Raw genomic sequence first — 27,872 nt, forward strand, 5'->3', positions numbered from 1 at the left:
TCCAAGTTCAGACAGAGGGGGGAGGCAGATCGCTATGATCGCCAGGAACTTTAGTTTTAGTGTCTTTTTTTAATTGTTGCGCTACTGGTGCTGCCTGTTGATGTTAGGTAGGCAGCTACAGTAGCTGAATGATGTTAACATCTTCGAGTTTTGTTTCATTAAATGTATTTTATTTCATCTGGGTGCTTGTGTCACCTACTAACACCCTGGTACTACCCGTAGCTCCCGTTCTCCTCAGTCGGAGAAAACACAGAGAGAAAGGTATGTGTTGCAGATTACTCTTTTGTAGAAGTACATAACGTGAAATAAATAAAACATCCCAAGGTTAATGCTGTAGATATTGTTATAAGGGAGTGTGAGACTATTGAAACATGTAACTTTCAGAGTTTTATTGTTGTTATTAATATAGTTTACAGAGTGCTAAAAGTGCTGCTGTTGCAAGCTAGCATGCCTTTCTGTGATGCATACAGCTAGCTGAGCTGCGGACGGGTGCTGGCGTTGCATTATGGGAGATGTAGTTTGGTCCTCTACGGTCCGAATGGAATAGAGGCGATTTCAAGTTGTAACTTGTTTATTATGTTGCAGTGTTTTTGTACATGAGTTGTTTTATTTTGCTACTGTTAACACTGAAAGCACCTAGCAATGTATTGAGGATGTGAGACAGGATATGTGTTTTACATTTCTTCATACTCCTGTGTAGAACAACTTGCCAGATGGTGCATTGGAGACTGATGTGTTCCTGTCCTGTCTTTTCACAATACTATTGCAGATCAACATAAAAGCCTAAAAGACAGCCGTGGTATCGCTCTTCATTTCTTGGTTCTCCTGTGGTACATAAGAAACCCGCTACATAAGCACGATTGAATATAACACCATAAAAGGTGAGTAACGTTACCTAGCGTGTCCGCGGTTATAAGGAATATACACAAATATATTTAGCTCCATACACACAGTGAGCTACAGTAGAAACGGTATAACACAACACACAGAAACTATTATAACGTAATAAGGCACTTACTTTGATAGAAACTTAGTCTGGATTTGAAGATGGGTGTCTGTAGTGACTCCTCTAGCACTGAGACGCTGTGCCACTTGGGAGTCATAAGGCCAGGGTCAAAATACAACACATGCTAATACTTCCCTGACGCAATTAGCATAGTTTTCCAGAGCTAATAGGAGAATGTAGCTAGCTACGTAATCATTGAGTATAACGCCATAAATGTTATGAAATGAGTAACGTTACATCGCGTGTCCGCGGTTATAAGGAATATACACAAAAACATTATGCTACAGTAGAAACAACATGACATGCAGAAACTATTATAACGTAATAAGGCACTTTGATGGAAACGCACACATTTACAAAGTTATTATTGGGAATGAAAACAACTTTGATTGCGATGCAGGCGACAGGTGGAAAATATGAACACGTGTGTGCAGGACGGCAGATGAGCAAACGTCTCAATTGAGAAGTGTTTGGGGAATTTTGTCCGGGTCAGAAATGTCTAAAAAATGAATTAGTCCGCAAAAGTAAAAATGACTACTTTTATGTGAATGAATGAGGTGGAACACACCTCATTTCAAACTGTTATTAGAAAATAAAAACTTACTAGAAAATAATTTAAAATTGACAAATAAAAACAGGCTGCGTGCTTTGGTTTGAGGGCAGCGCGGAATAAATGTACTGTTACCTAACAATCACATTCTGGAATGGAGAGAACGTTCTAACATTACGTGCATAAAAAGGACTCACATGGACTCCTTCACGTGGTTGATTGCCCCTGTATATCTATCTGTTCCTCGTGGTGTTCCCTGTGTACGCTTTACTTGGTGTTGTGTGTTCCTGTCCAGACGCTGTTCCTGTTCTGTTTAATGTCTTTCAGTTATTAAACCTTCTCTCCCTGTACCTGTATTGGCACTTCGTCTCAGGCCTATAAACACCCGTGCCAATATATCCTCCAAACACCAGCTTCTTCGGCATTACCACTTAAATATCCACAGCCATTGGAGGCTGGAAAGTCCCACCTAAAATTGAATTTGCTCATCAGAGGGCCCGTCACTGCTTGCTTCAAACAAAGCACAACGCTGGAAATCTGTCTGCATCCACAGAAACTACTCCCATCGTTCTATGACAAACACAGATGGTTTTATATCAAATTCACAGAGAGCGGTAGAGAGACTCTGACACAGATGTACTGCCAGTTCCTTGTTGGTTTGGCTGTACTCTGAGTATACAAAACATCAAATCAAATTCTATTTGTCACATACACATGGTTAGCAGATGTTAGTGCGAGTGTAGCGAAATGCTTGTGCTTCTAGTTCCGACAATGCAGTAATAACCAACAAGTAATCTAGCTAACAATTCCAAAACTAATACCTTATAGACACAAGTGTAAGGGGATAAAGAATATGTACATAAGATATATGAATGAGTGATGGTACAGAGCGGCATAGGCAAGATACAGTAGATGGTATTGAGTGCAGTATATACATATGAGATGAGTATGTAAACAAAGTGGCATAGTTAAAGTGGCTAGTGATACATGTATTACATAAGGATGCAGTAGATGATATAGAGTACAGTATATACGTATACATATGAGATGAATAATGTAGGGTATGTAAACATTATATTAGGTAGCATTGTTTAAAGTGGCTAGTGATATATTTTACATCATTTCCCATCAATTCCCATTATTAAAGTGGCTGGAGTTGAGTCAGTGTGTTGGCAGCAGCCACTCAATGTTAGTGGTGGCTGTTTAACAGTCTGATGGCCTTGAGATAGAAGCTATTTTTCAGTCTCTCGGTCCCAGCTTTGATGCACCTGTACTGACTTCGCCTTCTGGATGATAGCGGGGTGAACAGGCAGTGGCTCGGGTGGTTGTTGTCCTTGATGATCTTTATGGCCTTCCTGTGATATCGGGTGGTGTAGGTGTCCTGGAGGGCAGGTAGTTTGCCCCCGGTGATGCGTTGTGCAGACCTCACTACCCTCTGGAGAGCCTTACGGTTGTGGGCGGAGCAGTTGCCGTACCAGGCGGTGATACAGCCCGACAGGATGCTCTCGATTGTGCATCTGTAGAAGTTTGTGAGTGCTTTTGGTGACAAGCCAAATTTCTTCAGCCTCCTGAGGTTGAAGAGGCCCTGCTGCGCCTTCTTCACGATGCTGTCTGTGTGGGTGGACCAATTCAGTTTGTCTGTGATGTGTATGCCGAGGAACTTAAAACTTACTACCCTGTCCACTACAGTTCCATCGATGTGGATAGGGGGGTGTTCCCTCTGCTGTTTCCTGAAGTCCACAATCATCTCCTTAGTTTTGTTGACGTTGAGTGTGAGGTTATTTTCCTGACACCACACTCCGAGGGCCCTCACCTCCTCCCTGTAGGCCGTCTCGTCGTTGTTGGTAATCAAGCCTACCACTGTTGTGTCGTCCGCAAACTTGATGATTGAGTTGGAGGCGTGCGTGGCCACGCAGTCGTGGGTGAACAGGGAGTACAGGAGAGGGCTCAGAACGCACCCTTGTGGGGCCCCAGTGTTGAGGATCAGCGGGGTGGAGATGTTGTTGCCTACCCTCACCACCTGGGGGCGGCCCGTCAGGAAGTCCAGTATCCAGTTGCACAGGGCTCCTACTACCATACCTCGTTCAAAGGCAATTCAATCTTAAATCTGTTGTCTTGCCCATTCACCCTCTGAACGGCACACAATCCATGTATCAATTGTCTCTTCTTCTTCTGTATTATGGTGGTCCACAAATAAATGTCATAGGTGCATGCTGCTGTATTGGCTGTGTATCAGTCTACTATTCTATAGTATGAATTCATTACACTTTGTGAATAAAAAACCCAGAAATATAAAAACTAAAACTAAACTTACCAACTAACCAACTTTACATTCTATTCCTGCGGTACAATTGACAACCATGACCATGAACGGCAAAAAACAAACCTAGGAAGAAAACAAATACGCACTCGCACACCAAAGCTGGTGTTTGGAGGATACCCGTGCCAATATATCCTCCGAACACCGGCTTCTCTGACATTATCACTTAAATAAACCACATTCATATGCAATACATAAGCAAACAAAAATATTAACTTGGGGTTGTTGTGAAAAGCGGACAAGCATTTATGAAAATAAAATCTATTTATTATATATTTTGGTAATGAAGCACAGATTAGATGTTTTTGAGACAAGAATTTGGTGCAATGCCATAGGCCTATGTTTACTGGCCAGATTGAATAGGCAAAGGTACAGTATAACTATAAAATACTGTTAGATAAAAAACATTTCTCTCTCTCATGTATATATAAAGTCAGCAAAAAAAGAAACGTCCCTTTTTTAGGACCCCATCTTTCAAAGATAATTCGTAAAAATCCAAGTAACTTCACAGATCTTCATTGTAAAGGGTTTAAACACTATTTCCCATGATTGTTAAATGAACCATACTGCCCTCCCAAGCAAAAAGGCAGTAACTGCTCATTTGGTCGAAAATGAGTTCATGTCATTTTTTGTTACATTTAATGCATGCTTAATCATGTGGACATGTTTGGCGAGTCAGTGGACAAGTATCCTGCCTCTATTGTATTGAGTTTTGGAGAAACTGGGGGTCGTATTAGCAGTAACTTCAAAAAGTTACTGTGAAACCAAGGTAAATGGCAGTAACTGAACTTCCTGCCTTTTAGCTTGGTTTCAACCTGCCCTTGGCTGCAGTTACTGCGTTTAACCTTTGTATCATATCATTCTATTCTGATAGTGATGCAATCGAACCTGTATGACACTGACTGACAGCTACACACACATACATTGCTAATCTAGGGATACAACACCATGGCACAGCATTCCCGGGGGGAAATGATGGTTTAACTTGCTCTGAAACGCTGACATCCAGACACTGGTAAGAACTAGCTAGCTAAGTACATCTGACATCAAAATAAATTAGCTAGCTAGCAAGCTAACTAGCTAGCGAGCATACACTAACAATGCTACCTGCTCTCATAAGAGATCTGCAATTGATACTAACGTCAATCTATTATCCATATAATCAATTATATTCTGAAATATCATCTGATGGTTTCTTTGAATCAGTACACCATACACACGATTACTAGCCAGTGACAGCCACCTCGCTAAAACTGACGTGCCCCTACCAAAACGTCAAAACCTACCTAGCTAGCATTAGCATGAAACAATAGATTTGTGCTACATGTTCCCATAAGAGACGATCAACAGTTTATACTAGCTTCAATCTATTATACCTGGATTTAATATGATCCTTTTATTTGTATTCTTGACATTCAATGGGTTATTTGAATCCGTAACGTTACACCACACACACGATCTCTAGCCATTTGACGGTCAGTTGGACGTGCACCCCATACTGAATTGTCAAAAGCCACGCACACTCGTTTTCCAGATGAGCGCACACACAGCATTGCTAGCTCATTAATAATATATTAATAATAGATCTACTCACATGTTCAGGGTTTCTGGTTGTCTTTTATATTCCAGTATTGCGTGACTATACTGGTCAGGAAAGTTAAAATCCCAAATTGTATCCATCACCTTTGCTGAGCCCGTGGACACAACTCCAGAACACCTATCAAACAAGACATCCAAGATTCCACCAATGGGTAAGCCATGTGGTCCCAAATGCAAGAGGCAATGTACTCAGAATATTTCAGAGGTTAGGTGATAGGAAATATGAGAAAAGTATTGGGAGATGAAGTATAAGGAGAAGAGGACATGGATCTTCCACACGGTGGCACAGCAATCTAAGAAAAATGTTACAGTTGGTGCTGACAGTCGACGCAGCAGGTCGTTTCTGTACCATCTTCTAAACCAGAGCGGTTCTGCACAACAGGTGTGCAAAGTGTTTTTTTCTGACAACATTGGGCTACCACCCCAAAAATGACAGGTTGATTGTCACAGTCACCACCAAACTGATTCCACCAAAGGATCAGAGGGGAAAGAAAGCTTCAGCGAGCAAATTGAACATGAATCCAATCCTGCAACACATTGAGTCCTTACATCCCCAAATCAGGCACTACAGACGAGAGCATGCCCCACATCGTCTCTACCTCCCTAGTGACGTCAATATTCGGTTCATGCATAATGACTACAAGGAGAAGAACAAAGATGCCAGCTGCGGTTATGAAACCTATTGCAAGGCAGTAAAGGGAAGGAACATCAGCTTTGTGAAGCTTGGAGAGGAGGAGGGCGAGCTCTGTTTGGTGTAGGGTCATCATCTGAAGATGGAGCACAGGGAGAATGAGGCCATGGAAACCCAAGCCTGCCAAGACAACAGCCATGCAGCACCTGAATTCACCATCACCAACCCAGACTGCATGCAATGTAGAAAATATGAGGAACATCAGAAGTCTGCAGGGCTGATGCACAGAAAGATTGGCCTGAGGACTGGTCTGTGAGGAGCGTTGATATGCCAGAAGTAAGCATGCTCCCTCACATGCCAGGTGTGAAAACAGCATTGTTCACAAGAAGAATCGTTGCCTATCACGAGACATTCGCCACCATTGGAAAGAAGTCTCAAAAGAAGAAGTAAACAATCTCAGTGGTATGGCAGGAAGGAACAGCTGTTCGGAAGGCAGAGGAGATTACTTCATCTTACGTAACAGCACTGGAGAGTGAGAGAGATGTCAAGCATGCAGTGTATTGGGTGGATAACTGCACTTCTCAAAACAAAAACTGGTGCCTCCTAACATCACTGGTGAGCGTTGTCAATGCTGTCTCAACTTTGATGGAGGACATCACCCTCAGGTTCTTCGAGCCAGGACGCACCTTCATAAGTGCAAACAGTTTCCACCATGGCGTGGAACAGGAAATGAAAGCTCGACCTGGAGGTGTGGTGTACGACTTCGGGGACTTCCTCCATGTGGTAGCTACTTCCAATGCAGGCAAGGTGGAGGTGGTCGAAATGAAAAAGGAAATCATCCTGGCATGGAAAGCTGGCCTTTCCATCGTCAAGCTGAAGTAGGGAGCAGCACCAAAGCTGGCAGAGATGGCTGAGATCCAGTTTGATGCGTGGATCCAGGAGCCTCTTCTACAAAGTCTCCCATGAAGAAAAGGACTTCACAGAGTTTGACTTCATCATGAAGAAAGTCACTCAAGAGACACCCTCGACACTACGTATACAGGATAAAGGGACAGAAGAGTCCAAGAAGATGGACATAATCACCAAGATGTGTGTCCTCTGATGCCTGCAAATCGAAGGCAGTTCTGGAATGACTTGGCTGTGAACAGCATTACTGAGGATGAGGAGTGATATGGAAGAGCACTGAAGAAGTTTTACTTAAAAATGAAATGTTACTTAAAAATGAAATGTAACGATTCAGCGTTTTATCAATTGTAGCTAAATGTCATTTGGGTCCTCTTGTGAATATGAACATGTGAATATGTTTAAAATGTCATCTTAAATCTGTTATTTATTCAATCAAAAATGTTATTTGAAAAAATACAAATAAAATGTTTTTATTAGCAAACTCATGGTCATTTTTATCATTTGTATTACCCTTCATCATATGATTAACACACGGGACGAGACCCGTAATCATCTGCGCAATCCATAAGCGCACGAAAGCCCAAAACACACAGCACAGGTACTCACGCGCACCAACGGACATTGTAATAATAATCAAAAGTCCATTGTAAACCAAAGGGCACACTTATACAAGTCCTAATCAGTGGGAATAGGGGACAGGTGGGCATAATGAAAGTTCCGGCGGGATCCCTGACATCCGCGAAGCGCAAGAAGCATGAATGCTCTGACTTCTGCGGACAATGCAGAATTCAGATTGACCATGCAGAGTCCGTAATAATAATAGTAGTAATAATAGTAATAATAATAAGAGTAGGAATAATAACAACAGTAATAATAGTAATAATAATAAGAGTAGGAATAATAACAACAGTAATAATAGTAATAATAATAAGAGTAGGAATAATAACAACAGTAATAATAGTAATAATAATAAGAGTAGGAATAATAACAACAGTAATAATAGTAATAATAATAAGAGTAGGAATAATAACAACAGTAATAATAGTAATAATAATAAGAGTAGGAATAATAACAACAGTAATAATAGTAATAATAATAAGAGTAGGAATAATAACAACAGTAATAATAGTAATAATAATAAGAGTAGGAATAATAACAACAGTAATAATAGTAATAATAATAATAATAGTAATAATAATCAGAATAATAATAGTTATAATAGAAATAGTAATAATAACAATAGTAATAATTATAATTATAGTAATAATAGTAGTAATAGTATTGATAATAATACTAGTAGTAGTAATAATAATAATATATGCCATTTCTGTAGCGCTTTTCATAGATTCTCAAAGCGCTTCAACAACAAAAAACAAACAAGCAATATATCAGGACAGGTCAACCAATAGAGGCCAAGTCTTTGAAAGCTGCATCCTCCGAAGATGGAGGGTCCGTTCATGGCTTGAGCGGAGAGAGCTGGTCAGAGAATGGTAGATGATGGTGATGGAGTTTGCTGATGATCTTGTAGAGGGCAAGTCTGGGAACCAGACTGAGTCTTATAGCCACTGGATTTCTCTTCCACTCTGGGTAGCACCCACTTGGGTGATGCCTCAGCGTTTCTAGGCACCAGAAAGCTAACCTCACAAAGTTCCAAATAGTAGCCAGTCATCCTTACTACGAAACACCCCACTGCACCTCTCTGATTCAGAGGGGTTGAGTTAAATGCAGGAGACACATTTCAGTTGAATGCATTCAGTTGTGCAACTGACTAGGTATCTTCTTTCTTTACCTTTCCATCCCAGCATGTTCTGTAGTATTCATAGTATATTCATAGTATAATCATAGTATATTCATAGTATACTCATAGTATAATCATAGTATATTCATAGTGTATTGTGTAAATATTCCTACTACCCTTCCTCCTTTTTAAAATATGTTTCTATTACTTGGTTGTATTTATGTCTGTGTGTGTGTGTGTGTGTGTGTGTTGCATTGTTGAGGAGAGCCTGTGAGTAAGCATTTCGCTGCAACATTTACGTCCTGTATTCTGGGAATGTGACCAATATATTTTCATTTGATCATAGCCAGGCACTAATTAGCCAAATAAATATAAGGTATTATGAGCCAATGGTGACCTATTAGGCATTTATTCAGTATTTCTTCTTCTTTATCTAATACATTTGTTTATTCATTCACAACTAAAATGTTGCTGGGTCAGTATAGGCATTGAGGTGCAGTGGCGATAGGAAGAAAACAGAAAGAGACACACAAATGTAATGCCAATTCCATAATATGTAATAGTGATTACCACTAAGGTATGATGTGTTGCTAAATTGCCAGGGCTGAATTTTTGTCCCAGTCAGCCAATGCTTGCCATAACAAAGGGGTTGAATACTTTTTGACTCAAGATATTTCAGCTTTTAATTGATTATTAATTAGTAAAAATGTCTAAAAAAATTAATTCCACTTTTACATTATGGGGTATTATGTGAAGATCAGTGGCACAAAAACTCAATTTAATAAATGTTATATTCAGGCTGTAACACAACAAAATGTGGAAAAAGTCAAGGGGTGTGAATACCTTCTGAAAGCACTGTACATATTGGTATGTTTAATCATAGAAATACAGTAGATACATTCTATTATGGTTTTCTTTGTAGCCTATTGGTTTCGTGGTTGTAAATGGAATAGTACATATTGGAAACCTATTTATGGTAGGCTGGCATTGCTTAATTGATTATGTGGGTCTAATTTGATCCACAGAAGTGTATTGTATCATATCACAACGTGTTGCTGAACCCCTGAGCAGCACGACTTTCCATGTTTGAAGCGGGCCTGTTGTTTTGGCAAGACAGCTGTGCATGGCTGCATCTCACTGTAGCAGGCTGTAGACTTGGTTGTTTGCCTTTTGTTTGCTGCATTCGTTTACTGTTAATGTAACTAGCCTTAAAATATTGTAGATTGTGTCATATCTTTATCAATCTTACATTTTGTTTACTAGTCATACTACTTGGTACCGCTGTTCACGTTTATTCTTTGCATTCACAGTTGTGTCAGTAGGCTATTCCAAGCCAAACTGCTTTTCAGTAGCCTATTTTTGTTTGCATGCATGAATAACTAGGCTACTAGGCTACTTTCAGTATTTTCTTTTGTATTATTTTGTACAGCTGCATTCACATAGGCTGTTTGTAATAAGTGAATTACCCTATCTATCTTGTAGCCTATATTCATTACCAAACGGCCTTGCTTTAGTGTGTAGGGCACTGTCCATGGTGCTGATACGCAGCGGAAATACTACAGATTTTGCACCAACCTACCTTACTTCAAATGCACTCAATGATCTCTGAGTCTCAGCATTTGAACTTTATGTTTGTGATATAAGCAGAATTCAATATAATTCCAATGCAAGAGCCCCCCCCCCCCCAAAATGTGCTCCCTCATCGATTTCGACTGCCCGCTTAGTAAATGTTTCCTTGCGCCGGGTGTGCGTGAGCGGCCTCGGGCATACGGGTCTGATTAGATGGCAATTCCTAACACACAATGATCTAAGCCAAATCGATCCATTTTATAGACTCCATGCTGTCGACAGGGGATTTACACATAACCTCAGACATGCACCCGTTTCCATACATTTATCAGTGTAATCAATACAAAAACTGTCTACAGTCAATAATTTCAAGGTAGGCCTATAGCGATAGAAATGGACTTACTTTTCGGGCCTCGTCGCCGTCCATGCTACAGGCCTAATTCGTTCTCCAAAATGAGCCGGTAAAACATCGTACTTCATCTGAGGTTGCCAAAGCTTGAACGCTACTGAATATTAAACTGGCTTATAAATAAGAATGAATAGAAATTCCAAAAAAACATTGAAATTATTGCGTCACAATACCAGGCAGCCATTGGGAGTGTACCCATGAAGTTACCAGTCAATTTCCAGGGTTAGAGTTCCAAGCCCATTCTATTCATTCTTATTTCTGTGAGCCCAGGCCTACTTCCATCATGATGTAATTTGCAGTCCACATCATTAAGCATAAATCTTAGACCACAGATGCTGAGATGCACTATTAAGCTCAAAATATATAGCTTTTACCCTTTGGTGTAAGCTATATAGTACCATTCAGAAGTTTGGATGCACCCACACCTTCAAGGGTTTTTCTTTATTTTTTACTATTTTCTACATTGTAGAATAGTGAAGACATCAGAACTATGAAACACATATGGAATCATGTAGTAACCAAAAAAGTGTTAAACAAATCCAAATATATTTTATATTTGAGATTCTTCAAAGTAGCCACCCTTTGCCATGATAACAACTTTGCACACTCTTGGCATGAGCCAGCTTCACCTGGACTGCTTTTCCAATTTTTCTTTAAAGAGTTCCTACACATGCTGAGCAATTGTTGGCTGCTTTTCCTTCACTCTGTGGTCCAATTAATCTCAAACCATCTTAATTGGGTTGAGGCCAGGTCATCTGGTGCATCACTCCATCACTCATCTTGGTCAAATAGCCCTTACACAGCCTGGAGGTGGGTTAGGTTATTGTCCTGTTGAAAAACAAATGACACCAACACTAAACACAAACCAGATGGGCTGGCGAATCGCTGCAGAATGCTGTGGTAGCCATGCTGGTTAAGTGTGCCTTGAATTCTAAATAAAGCAAAGCACCATCACACCTCCTCCTCCATGCTTCACTGTGGAAATCACACATGCAGAAATCATCCGTTCACCTACTCTGCGTCTCACAAAGACACGGCCGTTGGATCCAAGAATCTCAAATCGCAGGCTGTCAAATCAAAAGGCACTCCTTCGATAAAGTTGTTTTTGACTAAAATAAAAACATGTCATTTTCACAAGGTTGTGGAGTAACATGTTCAACTACTTATTATTGGCTCAAATTTGGGTTGTGCCTTTAGATTGACAAAATGAACAACCAATGCAAGAATTTTTCACTTGTCAAACCCTGCCCTGGTCTGCTTGGTTTGTTTCGTAAGCGTTCAAGAAAGTTTTGTGATGTTGCGCCTCTTGGTTCAGAAATTCCGATGGAACATTAAACCTGTTTGAAGAATAACATTTACAGGAAAAATATACAGGAATCCTAGTCTCTCTGCCTGTATCGTTGGTGCTAAGCTATCAATGCTAGTTAGCAAAGTATCTAAACCTGCTGCATCTGAAATAACTATCGTTTAACGTTAAATACAGCCTCAGTGACTGTTCAAGCAAACAACAACACTGGAGGCCTATTGGAACTAATAACAAGTAATTAAATACAAAAAATATAGACTATTATGAAAGGACACAATGGCTGCAACTTCAGTCAGTGATGGTGGGAGTGGTTTTGCCGAATGGACCCATAGGAGTTTGAGCCTTGAACAACAGAAAAATATTGAGTAACTACTCGCATTCTACAGGTTTTTAAGCATCTAGTTACAGACGTTAGACTAAGACATCCAGAGCAACACAGGAGGGAGCTCCAATATAATCAGGAAACTAGACCGGTTATATAGATCGCTGAAAATGACAGTCAATAATTTCTTGTATTAGTCATCTCAGGGATTGTACTTGAAAAATGTAGCAGAAGCATTTTCCGGTTTAGCTCCTCACTAAACAGTCTATAGACATGAAATCATAAAATTACACAACTGAATAGGACAAAATAAAACCACCAAAACTCGCAATCGAAAAATACTGGCAGTGAAAGCAAAGATCCAAGTCAACTAACCAAAGGTAGTAACTGCAGGCAAGAGCGAAATGGATTCAATAGGGTTGGTTGTTTCAAAAGTTCAAATGAAAGACTATTTGTAAATTAGTTTCCAAATAATTTGTTCTGCTTTTAAATTAGTTTTGCTCCTTTTGTTTTCAAATCTACAAACGATTCTCTCAACATCCATCACTTCTCTCAATCTTCACATTTTCAAACATCAAGGGCGTTTTACTAAGACATATGCAATGTACACAACTGAAAACTGCTCCCCAAAAAACAGGACACTGCCCTTGCCACCAAACTATACTGGATTTTCAGCACAGCGAAAGACCTCAAATTGAAAATATATTTATGTGATCAAGACAAAGGAGATAAAGAACAACACTGGAGGCATATTGGAACTACTAAAAAGTATGAAGTTTACAAGTAATTAAATACAAAACATATAGGCTATTTGGAAGGGACACAATGGCTGCAACTTCAGTCAGTGATGGTGGGAGTGGTTTTGCCGAATGGACCCATAGGAGTTTGAGCCTTGAACAACAGAAAAATATTGAGTAACTACTCCCATTCTACAGGTTTTTAAGCATCTAGTTACAGACGTTAGACTAAGACATCCAGAGCAACACATAGGAGTGAGCTCCAATATGATCAGGAAACTAGACCGGTACCCCCCTTGTACATAGTCTCGCTATTGTTATTTCACTGCTGCACTTAAATTACTTGTTACTTTTATCTCTGTATTTTTTGAAACGGCATTGTTGGTTAGGGACTCGTAAGTAAGCATTTCACTGTAAGGTTTACACCTGTTGTATTCGGCGCACTGTTGATTAGGGACTCGTAAGTAAGCATTTCACTGTAAGGTCTACACCTGTTGTATTCGGCGCATGTGACTAAAACAATTTGATTTGATTTGTAAGCTCTGATTCAAAGTCTTTAAGGTGATCGGGACATTCGTGTGTCCTAACAGGGTGAGGACACAAAGTAGCCATTGATGGTTGTTGTTCTGGGGCCTGGCCAGGTTGCACGTAGGCCAACATAGAAATGCACAACATAGAATGCCCCCCCTCAAATCACACCCTGACCTAACCAAATAGAGAAATAAAACAGCTCTCTAAGGTCAGGGCGTGACAAAAGGACATGATGGATAAAAAAATTCACGACAGGCCTGATGTAAACAGCAAATTTGTTGGTCAACCTTACAAATGTCAACAAAACAAAATACACTAGACAAGGTTGGATCTTTTTGTGTCGGTAAAATTAATTATGCGAGAAATGGCGGTGGAAACGCCTTTATGCGCAAATATTTATATAATAACCATCATATCGAAGTAAACTTAGAGTCACGCAATGATATTGTGTGGTCCTCCCACTATGACTCGAGAAAGCATGCAGTTTATTAGGCTACAGATGAAATAAGTTACGATGAACTTGATGATCTTGATGCTCCTTTCCAATAAATATCAAGGGTCTTATTCTGATGGCATGATGATCGATGCTTGGCTGCCGTTTGACAAGTAAAATCATTCTGTATAGGCTATACCCGCAAATTATCAGCGAGCTGTTGGCTAGAGCACACGTGCCTAGACCAGAGTGGGCACATTCTCTATATAACGCTTAACAATTTTATGACAAAACCATCAATAGAGTTGAAAATGCGATGGAAACCCAATTGTTTTTTATTATTTGGTACAGTACATGGGAATTTAACCGCACAAGTTATTTTATGTGCAAATCCAATAGTCTGGAACAATATCCCTCCTTAATTTTTTACATTGTTAATTAGCAGGATGTCTGTTAAGCAGGGGAAACAATAATGTGGGACATAAGGAGGAAATGTCAGCATGGATTTGTGTATTAGCCTCTGGCAATGTGGGTAAGGAGAGTAAACAAACATGTAGAGTTCCTTACTAGTTTATAATCAATTCAGCTGTACTGAGAACAAACTGATTTTTTTTTTTTTACTAATTGCCTAATCTATAACACATTGGTTGATGTTTGACGGTTTTTCAAAAATGATTTGGACAAACCTTGACATTTTGGCTACAGAGGCAGTCATTCTTTTTTAGTTATACATTATACATTATTTGTTTTTGTGTTGTTCATTTCTCTCTCTCTCTCTCTCTCTCTCTCTCTCTCTCTCTCTCTCTCTCTCTCTCTCTCTCTCTCTCTCTCTCTTTCGCTGTTGACAATGAGTTCAGCAAGGCCTGCTACTACAATTAATACGTCTGTCTGGGAATGACAGGAAATTTCCAAATTGTCATCAGTGGCACTGTTATCGAGTGATTGAGTCTCTCATAACTCAAAAGCGTCATATTGGGACATTTGTGCATATCTCAAACTGACTTATCTGTGGTTACATCCCAAATGCACCCTATTCCCTGTATAGTGCTCTACCCTGGTCAAAGGTAGTGCACAATATAGGGAATAGGGTGCCATTTGGTTTTATTTGACATAATTACATCATAATTGAATATATAAAGGAAAAGACAAAGGTTAAGAAAAAGGCTAATAGGATTTTAGGGTCATTTAGATTATGTGCTTTACTGTTCTAAACTACTGTAACACAGTTAGTAACACTATATTACCATTTAGAGCCCACTGCTGTGGGAGTCTGTCAGATAGTGTGCCCATTAAATGTTACATCAAATCAGAAGGCAAGTGATAAATTATTCTGAAGTACTCAGATATTCATCACGGTAAATTTTTTAATGTCTGATTTCAGTCTAAGGGCCACAAATGATGTGTGATCCCCTACAGCAGCATTGGTTCTTTAATATTTTTGATTTGAGATAGACAAGTCATTGACCTGCCTACCCCAGTGCCGTCCCTGGCCAGGAAGACTTGAAGAAAAGAGTACAGAGATGACGGATTAACAGGCAGCCTTATGGCCTATGATTATTTAGTCTCAGCACAGAAGAATATACAAGAAAAAGCTGTAGGGTGATTTATTTTCACACAGGGTAGACAACATTTCTCTTTTACCATCCTCCTTTGGTCCGGTCAACAATGATGCTATCACTTTTTGAATAATAAACTTCAAAGATTATAATAACATGACTTCAAAGAAAGATCATCAGTGAGCTTTCCACATAAAAGTCTGACTTAGGTAATGCTCTTGCCTGATGCACAACTGTTGGATGTTCTTAAGTCTGACTTAGGTAATGCACTTCCCTGATGCACAACTGTTGGATGTTCTTAAGTCTGACTTAGGTAATGCACTTCCCTGATGCACAACTGTTGGATGTTCTTAAGTCTGACTTTAAGCCCCTTTCATCCCATTTTCTACTTGCCTCAATAAACATAGCATATCACTGACTTTACCCGACAATGAATAATGTCACAGTATAATTTTAGTCGGCTTATATACAATAGGCAGCTTAATTCAATACATTCCTTCTGGTCATTTGTGTCATATTACATAATATTAATCTCTTTCCTTAAATCATGTTTATTCATGCTTTCCAGACATGAAGGAGACATCAGCTTTCTAATGCTTACCCGCTGAAGCAGAAAGCAATTTAGAGCCACTGTGCTCTAGTGGAGTAATAGGTTCACATATGGATTTTTCTCAGTTGGGCTCTGGAGTGTGTGTTCAGACTATAGCTGAATCTCCTCTATCTCTCATTAGGTGCTGTGAGGCAGATGAGGGAGAAAAAAGAGCCACAAGTTCTCAGGGAATACATGTACAGTATTTGTAACCCTGACCCATGACACATACATATAGGGAGATGTACACTTGTCAGTCACATCTCTAACTATACTGCATTCAACACATGCATTTGTCTGGCAAGGAGACTGCTCTCTTTGTGATGTAGCATTGGTTAAAACATGACAACAGACAATGAAAAAGGAATCTTGAACCTCTTTTCAACCTTTGGATAAAAGCGTCTGCTAAATGGCGTACTTGATATTGAGCAACTCAGGGTATAGAATGTCAAAAGGAACAGAGGTGGCTTTGTACACTGACCATCAGTGCCGGTTCCAGGCATAAGCAACATAAGCAGTTGCATAGGGCCCCCGACTGCTAGAGGGCTCCCCGACCAAAAATAAAGAAATAAACGTACCCCCCAAAACTTTAACTCAGTAAAATGTGGTTGTGCATATACATGAAGTATGTGGACACCCCTTCAAATTAGTGGATTCGGCTATTTCAGCCACACCCGTTGCTGACAGGTATATAAAATCAAGCACACAGCCATTTCCATAGGCCTTACTGAAGAGCTCAGTGACTTTCAACATGGCATCGTTATAGAATGCCACCTTTCCAACAAGTCAGTTTGTAAAATTTCAGCCCTGCTAGAGCTGCCCTAGTCAACTGTAAGTGCTGTTATTGTGAAGTGCAAATGTTCAGGAGAAACAACGGCTCAACCGCAAAGTGGTAGGTCACACAATCTCACAGAACGGGACCGCCGAGTGCTGAAGAGTGTAACTCGTAAATATTTTCTGTCCTCAGTTGCAACACTCACTACCCGCATTCCAAACTGAGTCTGGGAGCAACGTCAGGACAAGAACTGGTTGTCGGGAGCCTCATGAAATGGGTTTCCATGGCCGAGCAGCCGCACACAAGGCTTAAATCCACATGCACAATGTCAAGCCTCGGCTAGAGTGGTGTAAAGCTCGCCGCAGTGGAAACACTTTCTCTGGAGTGGACAAAACAGAGATGCTTGTTCTAGGTCCCAAGAAACAAAGAGATCTTCTGTTGAATCTGACAATTAATCTTAATGGTTGTACAGTCGTCTCAAATAAAACTGTGAAGGACCTCGGCGTTACTCTGGACCCTGATCTTTCTTTTGAAGAACATATCAAGACCATTTCAAGGACAGCTTTTTTCCATCTACGTAACATTGCAAAAATCAGAAACTTTCTGTCCAAAAATGATGCAGAAAAATTTATCCATGCTTTTGTCACTTCTAGGTTAGACTACTGCAATGCTCTACTTTCCGGCTACCCGGATAAAGCACTAAATAAACTTCAGTTGGTGCTAAATACGGCTGCTAGAATCCTGACTAGAACCAAAAAATTTGATCATATTACTCCAGTGCTAGCCTCTCTACACTGGCTTCCTGTCAAAGCAAGTGCTGGTTTCAAGGTTTTACTGCTAACCTACAAAGCATTACATGGGCTTGCTCCTACCTATCTCTCTGATTTGGTCCTGCCGTACATACCTACACGTACGCTACGGTCAGAAGACGCAGGCCTCCTAATTGTCCCTAGAATTTCTAAGCAAACAGCTGGAGGCAGGGCTTTCTCCTATAAAGCTCAATTTTTATGGAACGGTCTGCCTACCCATGTCAGAGACGCAAACTCGGTCTCCACCTTTAAGTCTTTACTGAAGACTCATCTCTTCAGTGGGTCATATGATTGAGTGTAGTCTGGCCCAGGAGTGGGAAGGTGAACGGAAAGGCTCTGGAGCAACGAACCGCCCTTGCTGTCTCTGCCTGGCCGGTTCCGCTCTTTCCACTGGGATTCTCTGCCTCTAACCCTATTACAGGGGCTGAGTCACTGGCTTACTGGGGCTCTCTCATGCCGTCCCTGGAAGGGGTGCGTCACCTGAGTGGGTTGATTCACTGATGTGGTCATCCTGTCTGGGTTGGCGCCCCCCCTTGGGTTGTGCTATGGCGGAGATCTTTGTGGGCTATACTCGGCCCTGTCTCAGGATGGTAAGTTGGTGGTTGAAGATATCCCTCTAGTGGTGTGGGGGCTGTGCTTTGGCAAAGTGGGTGGGGTTATATCCTTCCTGTTTGGCCCTGTCCGGGGGTGTCCTCGGATGGGTCCACAGTGTCTCCTGACCCCTCCTGTCTCAGCCTCTAGTATTTATGCTGCAGTAGTTTATGTGTCGGGGGGCTAGGGTCAGTTTGTTATATCTGGAGTACTTCTCCTGTCCTATTCGGTGTCCTGTGTGAATCTAAGTGTGCGTTCTCTAATTCTCTCATTCTCTCTCTCGGAGGACCTGAGCCCTAGGACCATGCCCCAGGACTACCTGACATGATGACTCCTTGCTGTCCCCAGTCCACCTGGCTGTGCTGCTGCTCCAGTTTCAACTGTCCTGCCTTATTATTATACGACCATGCTTGTCATTTATGAACATTTGAACATCTTGGCCATGTTCTGTTATAATCTCCACCCGGCACAGCCAGAAGAGGACTGGCCACCCCACATAGCCTGGTTCCTCTCTAGGTTTCTTCCTAGGTTTTGGCCTTTCTAGGGAGTTTTTCCTAGCCACCGTGCTTCTACACCTGCATTGCTTGCTGTTTGGGGTTTTAGGCTGGGTTTCTGTACAGCACTTTGAGATATCACCTGATGTACGAAGGGCTATATAAATAAATTTGATTTGATTTGATTTGGAGTGATGAATCAAGCCTCACCATCTGGAACGACAGATGATTCTGGGTCTGGCGAATGCCAGGAGAATGCTACCTGCCCCAATGCATACTGCCAACTGCAAAGTTTGTTAGAGGAGGAATAATCGTTCAGGCTGGGCCCCTTAGTTCCAGTGAAAGGAAATCTTAACACTACAGCATACAATGCCATTCTAGATGATTCTGTGCTTTTAACTTTGTGACAACAGTGTGGGGAAGGTCCTGTTTCAGCTTGACAATTCCCCCATGCACAAATCGAGGTCTATACAGAAATGGTTTGTCGAGATCGGTGTGGAAGAACTTGACTCACCTGAACAGAGCCCTGACCTCAACCCCATCGAACACCTTTGGGATGAATTGGAACGCTGACAGCGAGCCAGGCCTAATCGCCCTGACCTCCAGAGGGCACCCATTAATTTTGTTAGTCATTCACACTCAGATATCTTATTAACATGGCATAAGTCATTACAAAATGTGTAGAATTGCAGGAAATTTGCTTTAAATCTGCAAACATTTCTATCCACCCCATGGCAAAATGTGTAAAATTGAAGGAAAAAAACTGTAAAACTGCACATTTTTTATCTGTGCCCCAAGGCATACTGAGTATAATTGCATGACATTTGTTATAAAAAGTTCTCGCTGTCCCATAGCAAAATATGTAGAAATGCGGAGTTACAAGATGTTTTGAATGGTTGATATCCCATCCTCCCAGGCTGCTGGCCTGGAGTAGTATCAGATAGGGCCAAAGTAGTGGAATTGTGGTGAGGTTTTAATGGGATCAGGGTTAGTTGGTAAAGCAATTGTTTTTGTATTTAGTTTTAGTTTTTATATTTCTGGGTTTTTTATTCACAAAGTGTAATGAATTCATACTATAGAATAGTAGACTGATACACAGCCAATACAGCAGCATGCACCTATGACATTTATTTGTGGACCACCATAATACAGAAGAAGAAGAGACAATTGATACATGGATTGTGTGCCGTTCAGAGGGTGAATGGGCAAGACAACAGATTTAAGATTGAATTGCCTTTGAACGAGGTATGGTAGTAGGAGCTAATGGTTTCCTGTGTGTACCACCCAAAGCACATCCAGCCAACTGGACACAACTGTGGGAAGAATTGGAATCAACATGGGCCAGTATCCCTATGGGACGCTTTTGACACCTTGTAGAGTCCATGCCTCGACAAGGTTGTTCTGAGGGCAAAAGGGGTGCAATGGAAGATTAGGAAGGTGTTCTTAATGTTTTGTATACTCAGAGTACAGCCAAACCAACAAGGAACTGGCAGTACATCTGTTTCAGAGTCTCTCTGCCTCTCTCTCTGAATTTGATATAAAACCATCTGTGTTCGTCATAGAATGATGGGACTAGTTTCTGTGGATGGGGACACATTTCCAGCGTTGTGCTGGAGATATTGTAGTGATGGTGACAGGGGCATGTACAAACAGGTAGCCTGGCGCGGAGGGGGAGTGGGAGCAGGCGTGACAATATCCTCCAAACACGGGCTTCGAGGATACATCAATAACAATGAGCTAATCAGTTACGATTTCACCCGGCATAAATAATGTGCTCTTGTTAGGACACTGTTGTTCAGAGGAGCTAGCCAACAACACAGCTAACACAATAACTTCAAACTGGAGCTGGAAAGACTGCAAACTAGTTGTCCTTCCTTTCGTTTTACCTTTTTTCAATTGACCTTTCTTTGTATATATCCATAAAAAATTATGCCAGCTGATTCATGATTTCGACTGGCTGAGAAACTGGCATCTCTCTTTCTCGTCCGACTCCCGATCCCTGCACGTTCATTACTATGGGACAGTTGGAGATTGAATTTGAATATTTGAAACAATGTTGCAGATGTCGGAGAGAGACTAATGTTTATACAAATCTCCGCTGTTGAAAACTAAATGTTAGTCTAAAGAAATGTGAGATAATGTCTAGATGCTTTTTATAGTGGAGATCAAGTTTATAACTTCCCTGCCTGGGCTGATGAGAAAGATGGAACGGAGTGCATAAGCATTTTAACGTCAGATTTAGCTGGTGGTAACTTGTGGAATAGACACCGGCTGGAATGGCTTTTAACCAATCAGCATTCCCGGACTATTCGCACCCGTTGTATAAATGGGTGATTCATGTGTTATGAGGTCCTAATGTAGGTGGCCTTCAAGTAAAGCATTATGTGTGTCAAACTACTAACAGGCAGGGTTGCCACACAACATACTGGCCCACAAGTTATGATTAAGGTCATCTCGTTCACCAGATACTTAAATAGCCGGGGGATGAGGTCCTGATTAAGGTGTAGCAGCAGTATAAACACCACACTACAAAAGGTGAGTTTGGTCACCGATGAGCTGAGTCATCATGCCCCGAAAACACCTTATTGTACATGAGCATGCCTGCAGGAGAGAGAGAGAGACGGAACACTGGCTAGCAGAGCTAATCCCCTTATTAAAGCTGAGTCTGAACTTGCATTCCAAATGGCACTCTATACAGTGCACTACTTTTGACTAGACCCCTATGGGCCCTGGTCAAAAGTAATGCATTGTATAGTGAATAGGGTGCCATTTGAAATGCAGTCTGGATCTCCTTATGCATTTCACCTGTTCTTCTCAGCGCATGTGATAAATACATGGATTAGATTGTCTGACAGAAGGTCATACCCTTCGTGTGCAACACAAGAACGCTTCACAAAATGCTGATCCTGCGTTCTTGTGTAAAGGTTTTTTTGTGTAGCTGCTTGTAGTTATTTCTTGTGTATGTATGTAGGGTATAAACTACGCTTTAGTCCCATGTCATCAAATGAATACCTAAATTAAAATGAACAATTATGAAAGATAAAATATGAATCCAAATCTGCAATACAAATGCTTTATTAAAACAACCATTAAAAAGTATGTAAGTGATTGAAAAATAAAATGCATAGTTCCTCAAAGCCCAAAAAGTTTAGCACCACTTTCCTAATCGTAAGAGTAGAAGCTGCTGTTGGCCTTCCCTCCTTGTCATTTTTTAATTTAGGCTAAATATCTACATCAAATTTAGAGGCTGCAATGGATGTGGATCAATGATTACAATAGGGAGAGGGCATCAGATGTACAGCACATCTAGTCAATTGGTTGGGCTTCTTAGCTTATCTTCCTAGTCACAGGAGAAGCTGTAGATGTCTGAATGACATTTAGAAGCTCACATTCCTAGTTACAGGAGTGGGAGCTAATAAGGGATCAAAAGACCCAGATGGAATTTTGGTGTTGACTAGCCTATAGTGGATCTTCCTTAAGGAGTATAAACTAATGGTAAGCTAGTCCACTGACAGCCTGGTTCAAATATAGCAGCATTAAGGGACTCAAAATTAAATGAACTAAAATAAAAATGTTGTATTGAGGCCAGTTGTGGTGTCCTCCTCAGATGTAGCCTGGCAAAAGCAACTGACATGGGCTGCACGTCATCCAGGCTACCCATCAGAGGACCCAGAGGACTTGCAGGTGACCAAGCGTTTCCAGGCCTTCTGGACTCCCCAGAAGAAGTCCCGGATGCCTTTCCTCATCTTGGATAATTTAACTGGCAAGAAGATGAAAATATGTAAGAATTTCAGATGGACAATTGTCTGATAAAACAATAATTTATTACTTCTATATATATATATATATATAATTGTCCCATAAGAACATTTCCCCCCAGGAATACTCACTCATAGGTGGAGAATCCACAGCAATGTACATCTCTGGCTGGTTTGTAGTGTCTGTAAGGACGATGCTCACGTTGGACTGTGATCAGAATTCAAGAATGCACAATTAAACTTCAATTTCACTTCCTTTACATATTCCTATAATTATACAACTATACTTACTGGTACCGATATCAAAAAGCACAACCAATGACCATTCAAGAGTAATCTGAGCTTGTCTTACCTTTCTGCCGGTGGCATAATGCACCCCCTCAGATTCCGCATCCTCCAAATCATTACTGCACGAGTCTTCAAGGTCTGAGGTCTCACGGTCATATGGGTTGGAAACTGAGGGTTTCAAGATGGCCAGTAGCTTGTGGGAAACAATGACAGAGACAACGGAAAGCATCTCCTGATCCTCAAATAAATCGTCAATTTTCAAGGAGTGTTTCAAACGCTTGACCTTCCCAAGGTCAGTGTAGATGGCATCTGCCAGCTTCGATGTCATCTTAGAATTGAAACTTTTTTGCTGGCTTTCCATTTCCTCAATCAGATATTTGGCCACCTCATCGTCGAACAATCGGATCAGCTCAGTCACCAGATCACTGATCTGGATGCGCTGACGCTTGTTGGTCCTTTTTGGCATACGGCATATCTTCTTGACAAGCTTCATCAGGACTTCTTCTAATATAAGCTCCCTAATGAAGCTGGTGGAACCGGATGTCACTTGTTCCACAGTGGACCACTCTGGCTGTTCAATCTCAATCTTGATGCTGCTCTGCTTAGCTTTCTTATTCAAAGATTGACGGGTTGTCATTTCATTAAACAAGGCTGTCAATTCTTTCAAGTTGAGTGTAGATTCCAGATTTTTGGTGTCTTGAAGTTTGGATGGTGCATCCATAATTCCGTTCGTGACAAGACAGACAATGTCCTTGTGCAGCTTGGGTGCCTTGTGGCACAGTATCTTCTGTAGGGCTTCCTCTGTGCCATAGCGTTGCATCAACTTTCTATGCACAGACAGCACCAACTGAAAGATGTCTGTTGCCTTCAGGCAGACATTTGCTTCCCTCCACCTGTTAGTCACCCTCACCCACAGAGCACTGGACAGCTTGTTGGTCACATCCTCAACTAGGGTCCAGCTGGCCAGTTTATCCTGGGTCCGAGGAACAATCAGAGACCGCAGCCGGACAATGATATCCATCACCGCCTCTACATGAACAATAATATACACCGGTTGGGATGCCTTCACCTCAGCCGAGCCACATCGGCTCTTAACCATGACCTTGTCCTGGTCTGTCCTAAGGCAGATGTCTGAGGAGAGCGGCCTGACAGAGACTTTGGGTACGATTGAACCCAGACGGTTGACTTCCCTGGTGACTGCACTCGCAATGGCTGTTGTCATCTCCCCGCGGCTCAAAGCTCGCCTCAGAGCATCAGGAGAGCCCATGCACTCCTCCAGCTCTCTGCAGAGGGCACTTACAATCCTTGCACTTGAGGGGCGGGAGTACGGCGTCTTGAGATCCTTGGTCATTTCCAATGCTGATGTAACGTCTGGGGAATCGGACATGTCCCGAAGGACAGAAACCACCATGTCCATTGCCACATCAGAGAGAGTGGTGGTTGGGGATGACACAGGTGATGCAAAGTCCTCTGAGTCAAGCTCATACACATGAAGCAGCTTGGTGATCAGGTCTACAACCACCTCTGGTGTGGAATGTAGACTGGGAGAGTCCTTGTCGGAGGTCTCAATCATACAGGATTCAATTTCACTCAAAGCCCCTCTGACCATGATGTTTGTCTCAGAGTCATCGGGTACATGGTTCTCTTTGAGGTGTTTGATACCTGCCTCACACAGCTCTTTCACATGGATGTTCTCGGAAGACATCACTGCTTCTTGAGTAGTAGGTGGTTGATTGTCTATGGTTGTAGCCATGATTGTCCTTACCATCAGAGGACAAAGCTTTGCAACCAGTTCATACTGTAGCTTAAAGTTCTCAGAGCGGCTGTAGTTCATGGGTACCTCAGGGATGTCAAGGCCCTGAAATAGCATCCTCCGTACCAGTTTGCCCACTACACCCTCCAGTAGGCAATTAGTAGGGCTCAGGGTCTCATTCCCTCTGCCACTGGTGCTGGAAGGTAACTCTTGCTTCTTGTGAAGTCCATGAATGGCCTCACTTTGCGCAATACAACCCTCAACAGGCAACTCCTCCACTGCAATCGTGTGCATAACCACATTGACGTCATTGGTGTGGGGTCCAATCAAATGCTTCTTATAGGTTGGGTCTGTGACATATTGTAAAACACCTCCGCCTGTCTTTAAGTTCTGAGCTTTATCTCCAAATGTTCTATCCAGGAGACACAATACTGACTCAGATAGTGGGTCAGTGAACTCCTGGAGCTCTAGGCTGCTCTCAACTTTGAAGGGGCTGAGGCTACAGATGATCTGGGAGCTGTAATAAGAAGCCCGCAGCTCTCTCTTGGACTCCAGTCTGTCATGCAGCTTCGGATATAAGGCATCTGCAATGGAGTCTGTGAGCCGCTCATCCAAATTAACAGGGAAAATTTTATTCAGGCTTTTGTTGAAAGCCTCCTCTTTGGTTTTCCTCAGGATGTCCCGCACAGCTTCCCTTGGGGCAGATTCAGAAGTGCAAACATGTCCATTGGATGGTGTCTGGGTGCCAGTAAGGGATTCCTTGATCAAGAAACACTGGAGTTCGGTGGCCACTTCCTTAGACATCTCCCTTCTGATCTTCAGAACAGCAGGCGTCAAAGGTGTCAGACCTCTGGTCAAAGTTGAGGGGCATCTGAGATGATCACCCAGACCCTCTAAGTCATCAGAGCAGGACACCGTGGCAACTTTAAATAAAACCAAACTAATAAGGTTCTGAGCCACAGCAGATGATTTTGCTGATGCTGCCTGGAGTGTCTCTGAACTAACCTGATTGGAGGCAGCCATCTTTGTTGTTGCCCTGGTAATGATGTTACTCACAGGCTTGATGGAGTAGCTCATAAACTGGGATCTCAGGCTTTCAAAGACTCCCCTCACTCGTTCTGCCTTCAGGTCTTTGTCAGTGGCAAATACACACGACTGAACAGCATAGAGAGATACAGGGAGAGGAATGCCCACGGGTGAAGCCACATCTGTGATATGGATGGAGGACTCTGAGGGTGTCCCCTCAAGGCGCCTCTGCAGCAACTTTATCATCTCCAGGACTCTGGCATTGTCCTGTGGTGAGGTGGAACACTCTCCTGAGAGGTTCTCACTGTCTAGTGTGTTCTGGATTCCAAGCAGTGTTGTGCCGAGTATCCTCCTGTCATGGGGAAGCACTCCGCTCAGTGCAGAAGAGGACCGGCTCTGTGGTGCTGGTGTGTTGCATGGTGTTGATGCACCAGAGACGTCACTTCCACTGTCATCATCTTTTTTGGTCCTCATTATAGTAAGGATTTCGTCAATAATCTCATCACTGTAGACTTCTAAGTCCTCTGTGGTATCATGGGCCGTTGGGGTGGCGATACTCAGAGTACGACCCCCAAGAAGTTTGAAGGACGTCTCCGACCCACTGCCAAGAGGGCCAACAGACACACATTGCAGTGTTTCGCTTGATGACGAAGAACAACTGGAGGAGAGATCAAGCAGCTCCTCCTCCAAAGTCGGAGAGGAGGAAAGAATTCCCTCCATTTTCAGGACAGAGATAACATCCGCAAGTGTTGAATCTACAAGGTCCTCACCTAGTGGGCTACTCCTTAAGTGGCTGACATACACCCTTGTAGGAGAATGGGAGACTGTGGTGGGAGATGGAGAGCCCTCCTCACCATTCACACTTGACCGCGCCTCCACAATTGCTAAAGACTGGGAGATGACGGAACATACAAGTCCGCCAGCCCGCTCAATAATGGAGGGGAGGGAAACATCCAAAGGGGCTGGAGGTGTCACACTCCCTCTTTGGCCATTTCTATCTTGGCTGAGGCAGATCGACGAGACCTCAGTAGCAAATTGATTCTCCCGCACAGGGCTGCTGCTAGAGTCAGGTCCAGGAACATTTGAAATGGAGCTTACAGTCAGGGAGCAAGGAATTACACTCCTACTGTCTGAAAGCTTGATGGAGCAGGAGGAGGGGAGGCTGCTGGAGGAGAAGTTGGTGTTGGTCTCTTCGCTGGAGATTAAGGAGGAGAAAGGGGCCAATGTCAGTTTGACAGGGTTGACATGCCCACGACCTACCTCAGCAGATAAGGTTCCAGAGTAGTCAGTGGCAATAGGTGGTTTCGCAGAATCTGGTTTAGCAGATTGTAGTTTAGCAGGTGGTGGTGTCGCAGATTGTGGTTTATCACATGGTAGTTTAGCAGATGGTGGATTGGCAGAACGTGGCCTAGCAGCCAGGAGGTTCTTAGTAGAGATCTGACTGGAGAAAGAGTGTGCTCGTTCCTCACTGGACAGAGAACTGCTGCTACAATAAGTCTGGACAGCAGTGACTGGTACATCAATGGAGATTGGGGATGACCTACTGTCAGGACTCTGAGTGAGACAGATGACATTGACTTTGGAGAGTAGGGAGGTACAGCTGACAGAGCCCTGGGTTGAATCTTCGTTGGTGTCTTTGCTCATGGGGAGCATATTCTCTGCAGCACTTTCTGAAGCTCTCAGCCTTATAAGGTCAACCAAGGCAGGGATCAGGATGCTATTTACCTCCTCCAATACTGAGCTCGTTATGTGCCCAATCATGAGCAGCAAGTCCCTAATAGTAATCTGTATATATGAACATCAACAGAATTGATTCAGATTTACAGTATGTTGGAAATCAAAACATGTTAATACATATTAAATTATTTTAAAAGTTAACATAAAGAGTATACCTTTCTTTCTTTAGCAATTACTCTATATCAAATGTGCTGTCTCCATTGTTGCAACTTAATCATCTTCCTCATCTAGACTTTTTACATTTACCAAAGTGGCAAAGGCATATCATATCATCCAAATACAGTGGCAAGACAAAGTATATGAACCCTATTGGAATTATCTGAATGTCTGCATAAATTGGTCATAAAATTAGATTTAATCTTCATCTAAGTCACAACAACAGATTAACACATTCCGCTTAAACTAATAACACACAAATGATTGTATTTTTATTGTCTAT

The 27,872-nt window shown here is 42.0% G+C and overlaps 1 protein-coding gene and 1 long non-coding RNA gene across 2 annotated transcripts; one reads left to right on the forward strand and one right to left on the reverse strand.

Annotated features, from left to right (window-relative positions):
- LOC116356346 (uncharacterized) lies at nucleotides 1-22,889 on the forward strand. Its single transcript, XR_004204858.1, has 3 exons — nucleotides 1-261; nucleotides 701-881; nucleotides 22,479-22,889. It is a non-coding gene; the product is annotated as an uncharacterized LOC116356346 (long non-coding RNA).
- Nucleotides 21,929-27,799, reverse strand: LOC116356345 (mucin-17-like). The gene is made up of 3 exons (XM_031801867.1): nucleotides 22,982-27,799; nucleotides 22,762-22,837; nucleotides 21,929-22,631 (listed from the first exon to the last, which is right to left on the reverse strand). The coding sequence occupies exons 1-3, from the start codon at nucleotides 27,455-27,457 to the stop codon at nucleotides 22,525-22,527; spliced, it is 4,659 nt and encodes a 1,552-aa protein (XP_031657727.1). The 5' UTR covers nucleotides 27,458-27,799; the 3' UTR covers nucleotides 21,929-22,524.
- Between the last annotated feature and the right edge of the window lie 73 nt (nucleotides 27,800-27,872).

Source organism: Oncorhynchus kisutch, linkage group LG22 (assembly GCF_002021735.2).
Source record: "Oncorhynchus kisutch isolate 150728-3 linkage group LG22, Okis_V2, whole genome shotgun sequence".
NCBI classification, from domain to species: Eukaryota; Metazoa; Chordata; class Actinopteri; order Salmoniformes; family Salmonidae; genus Oncorhynchus; species Oncorhynchus kisutch.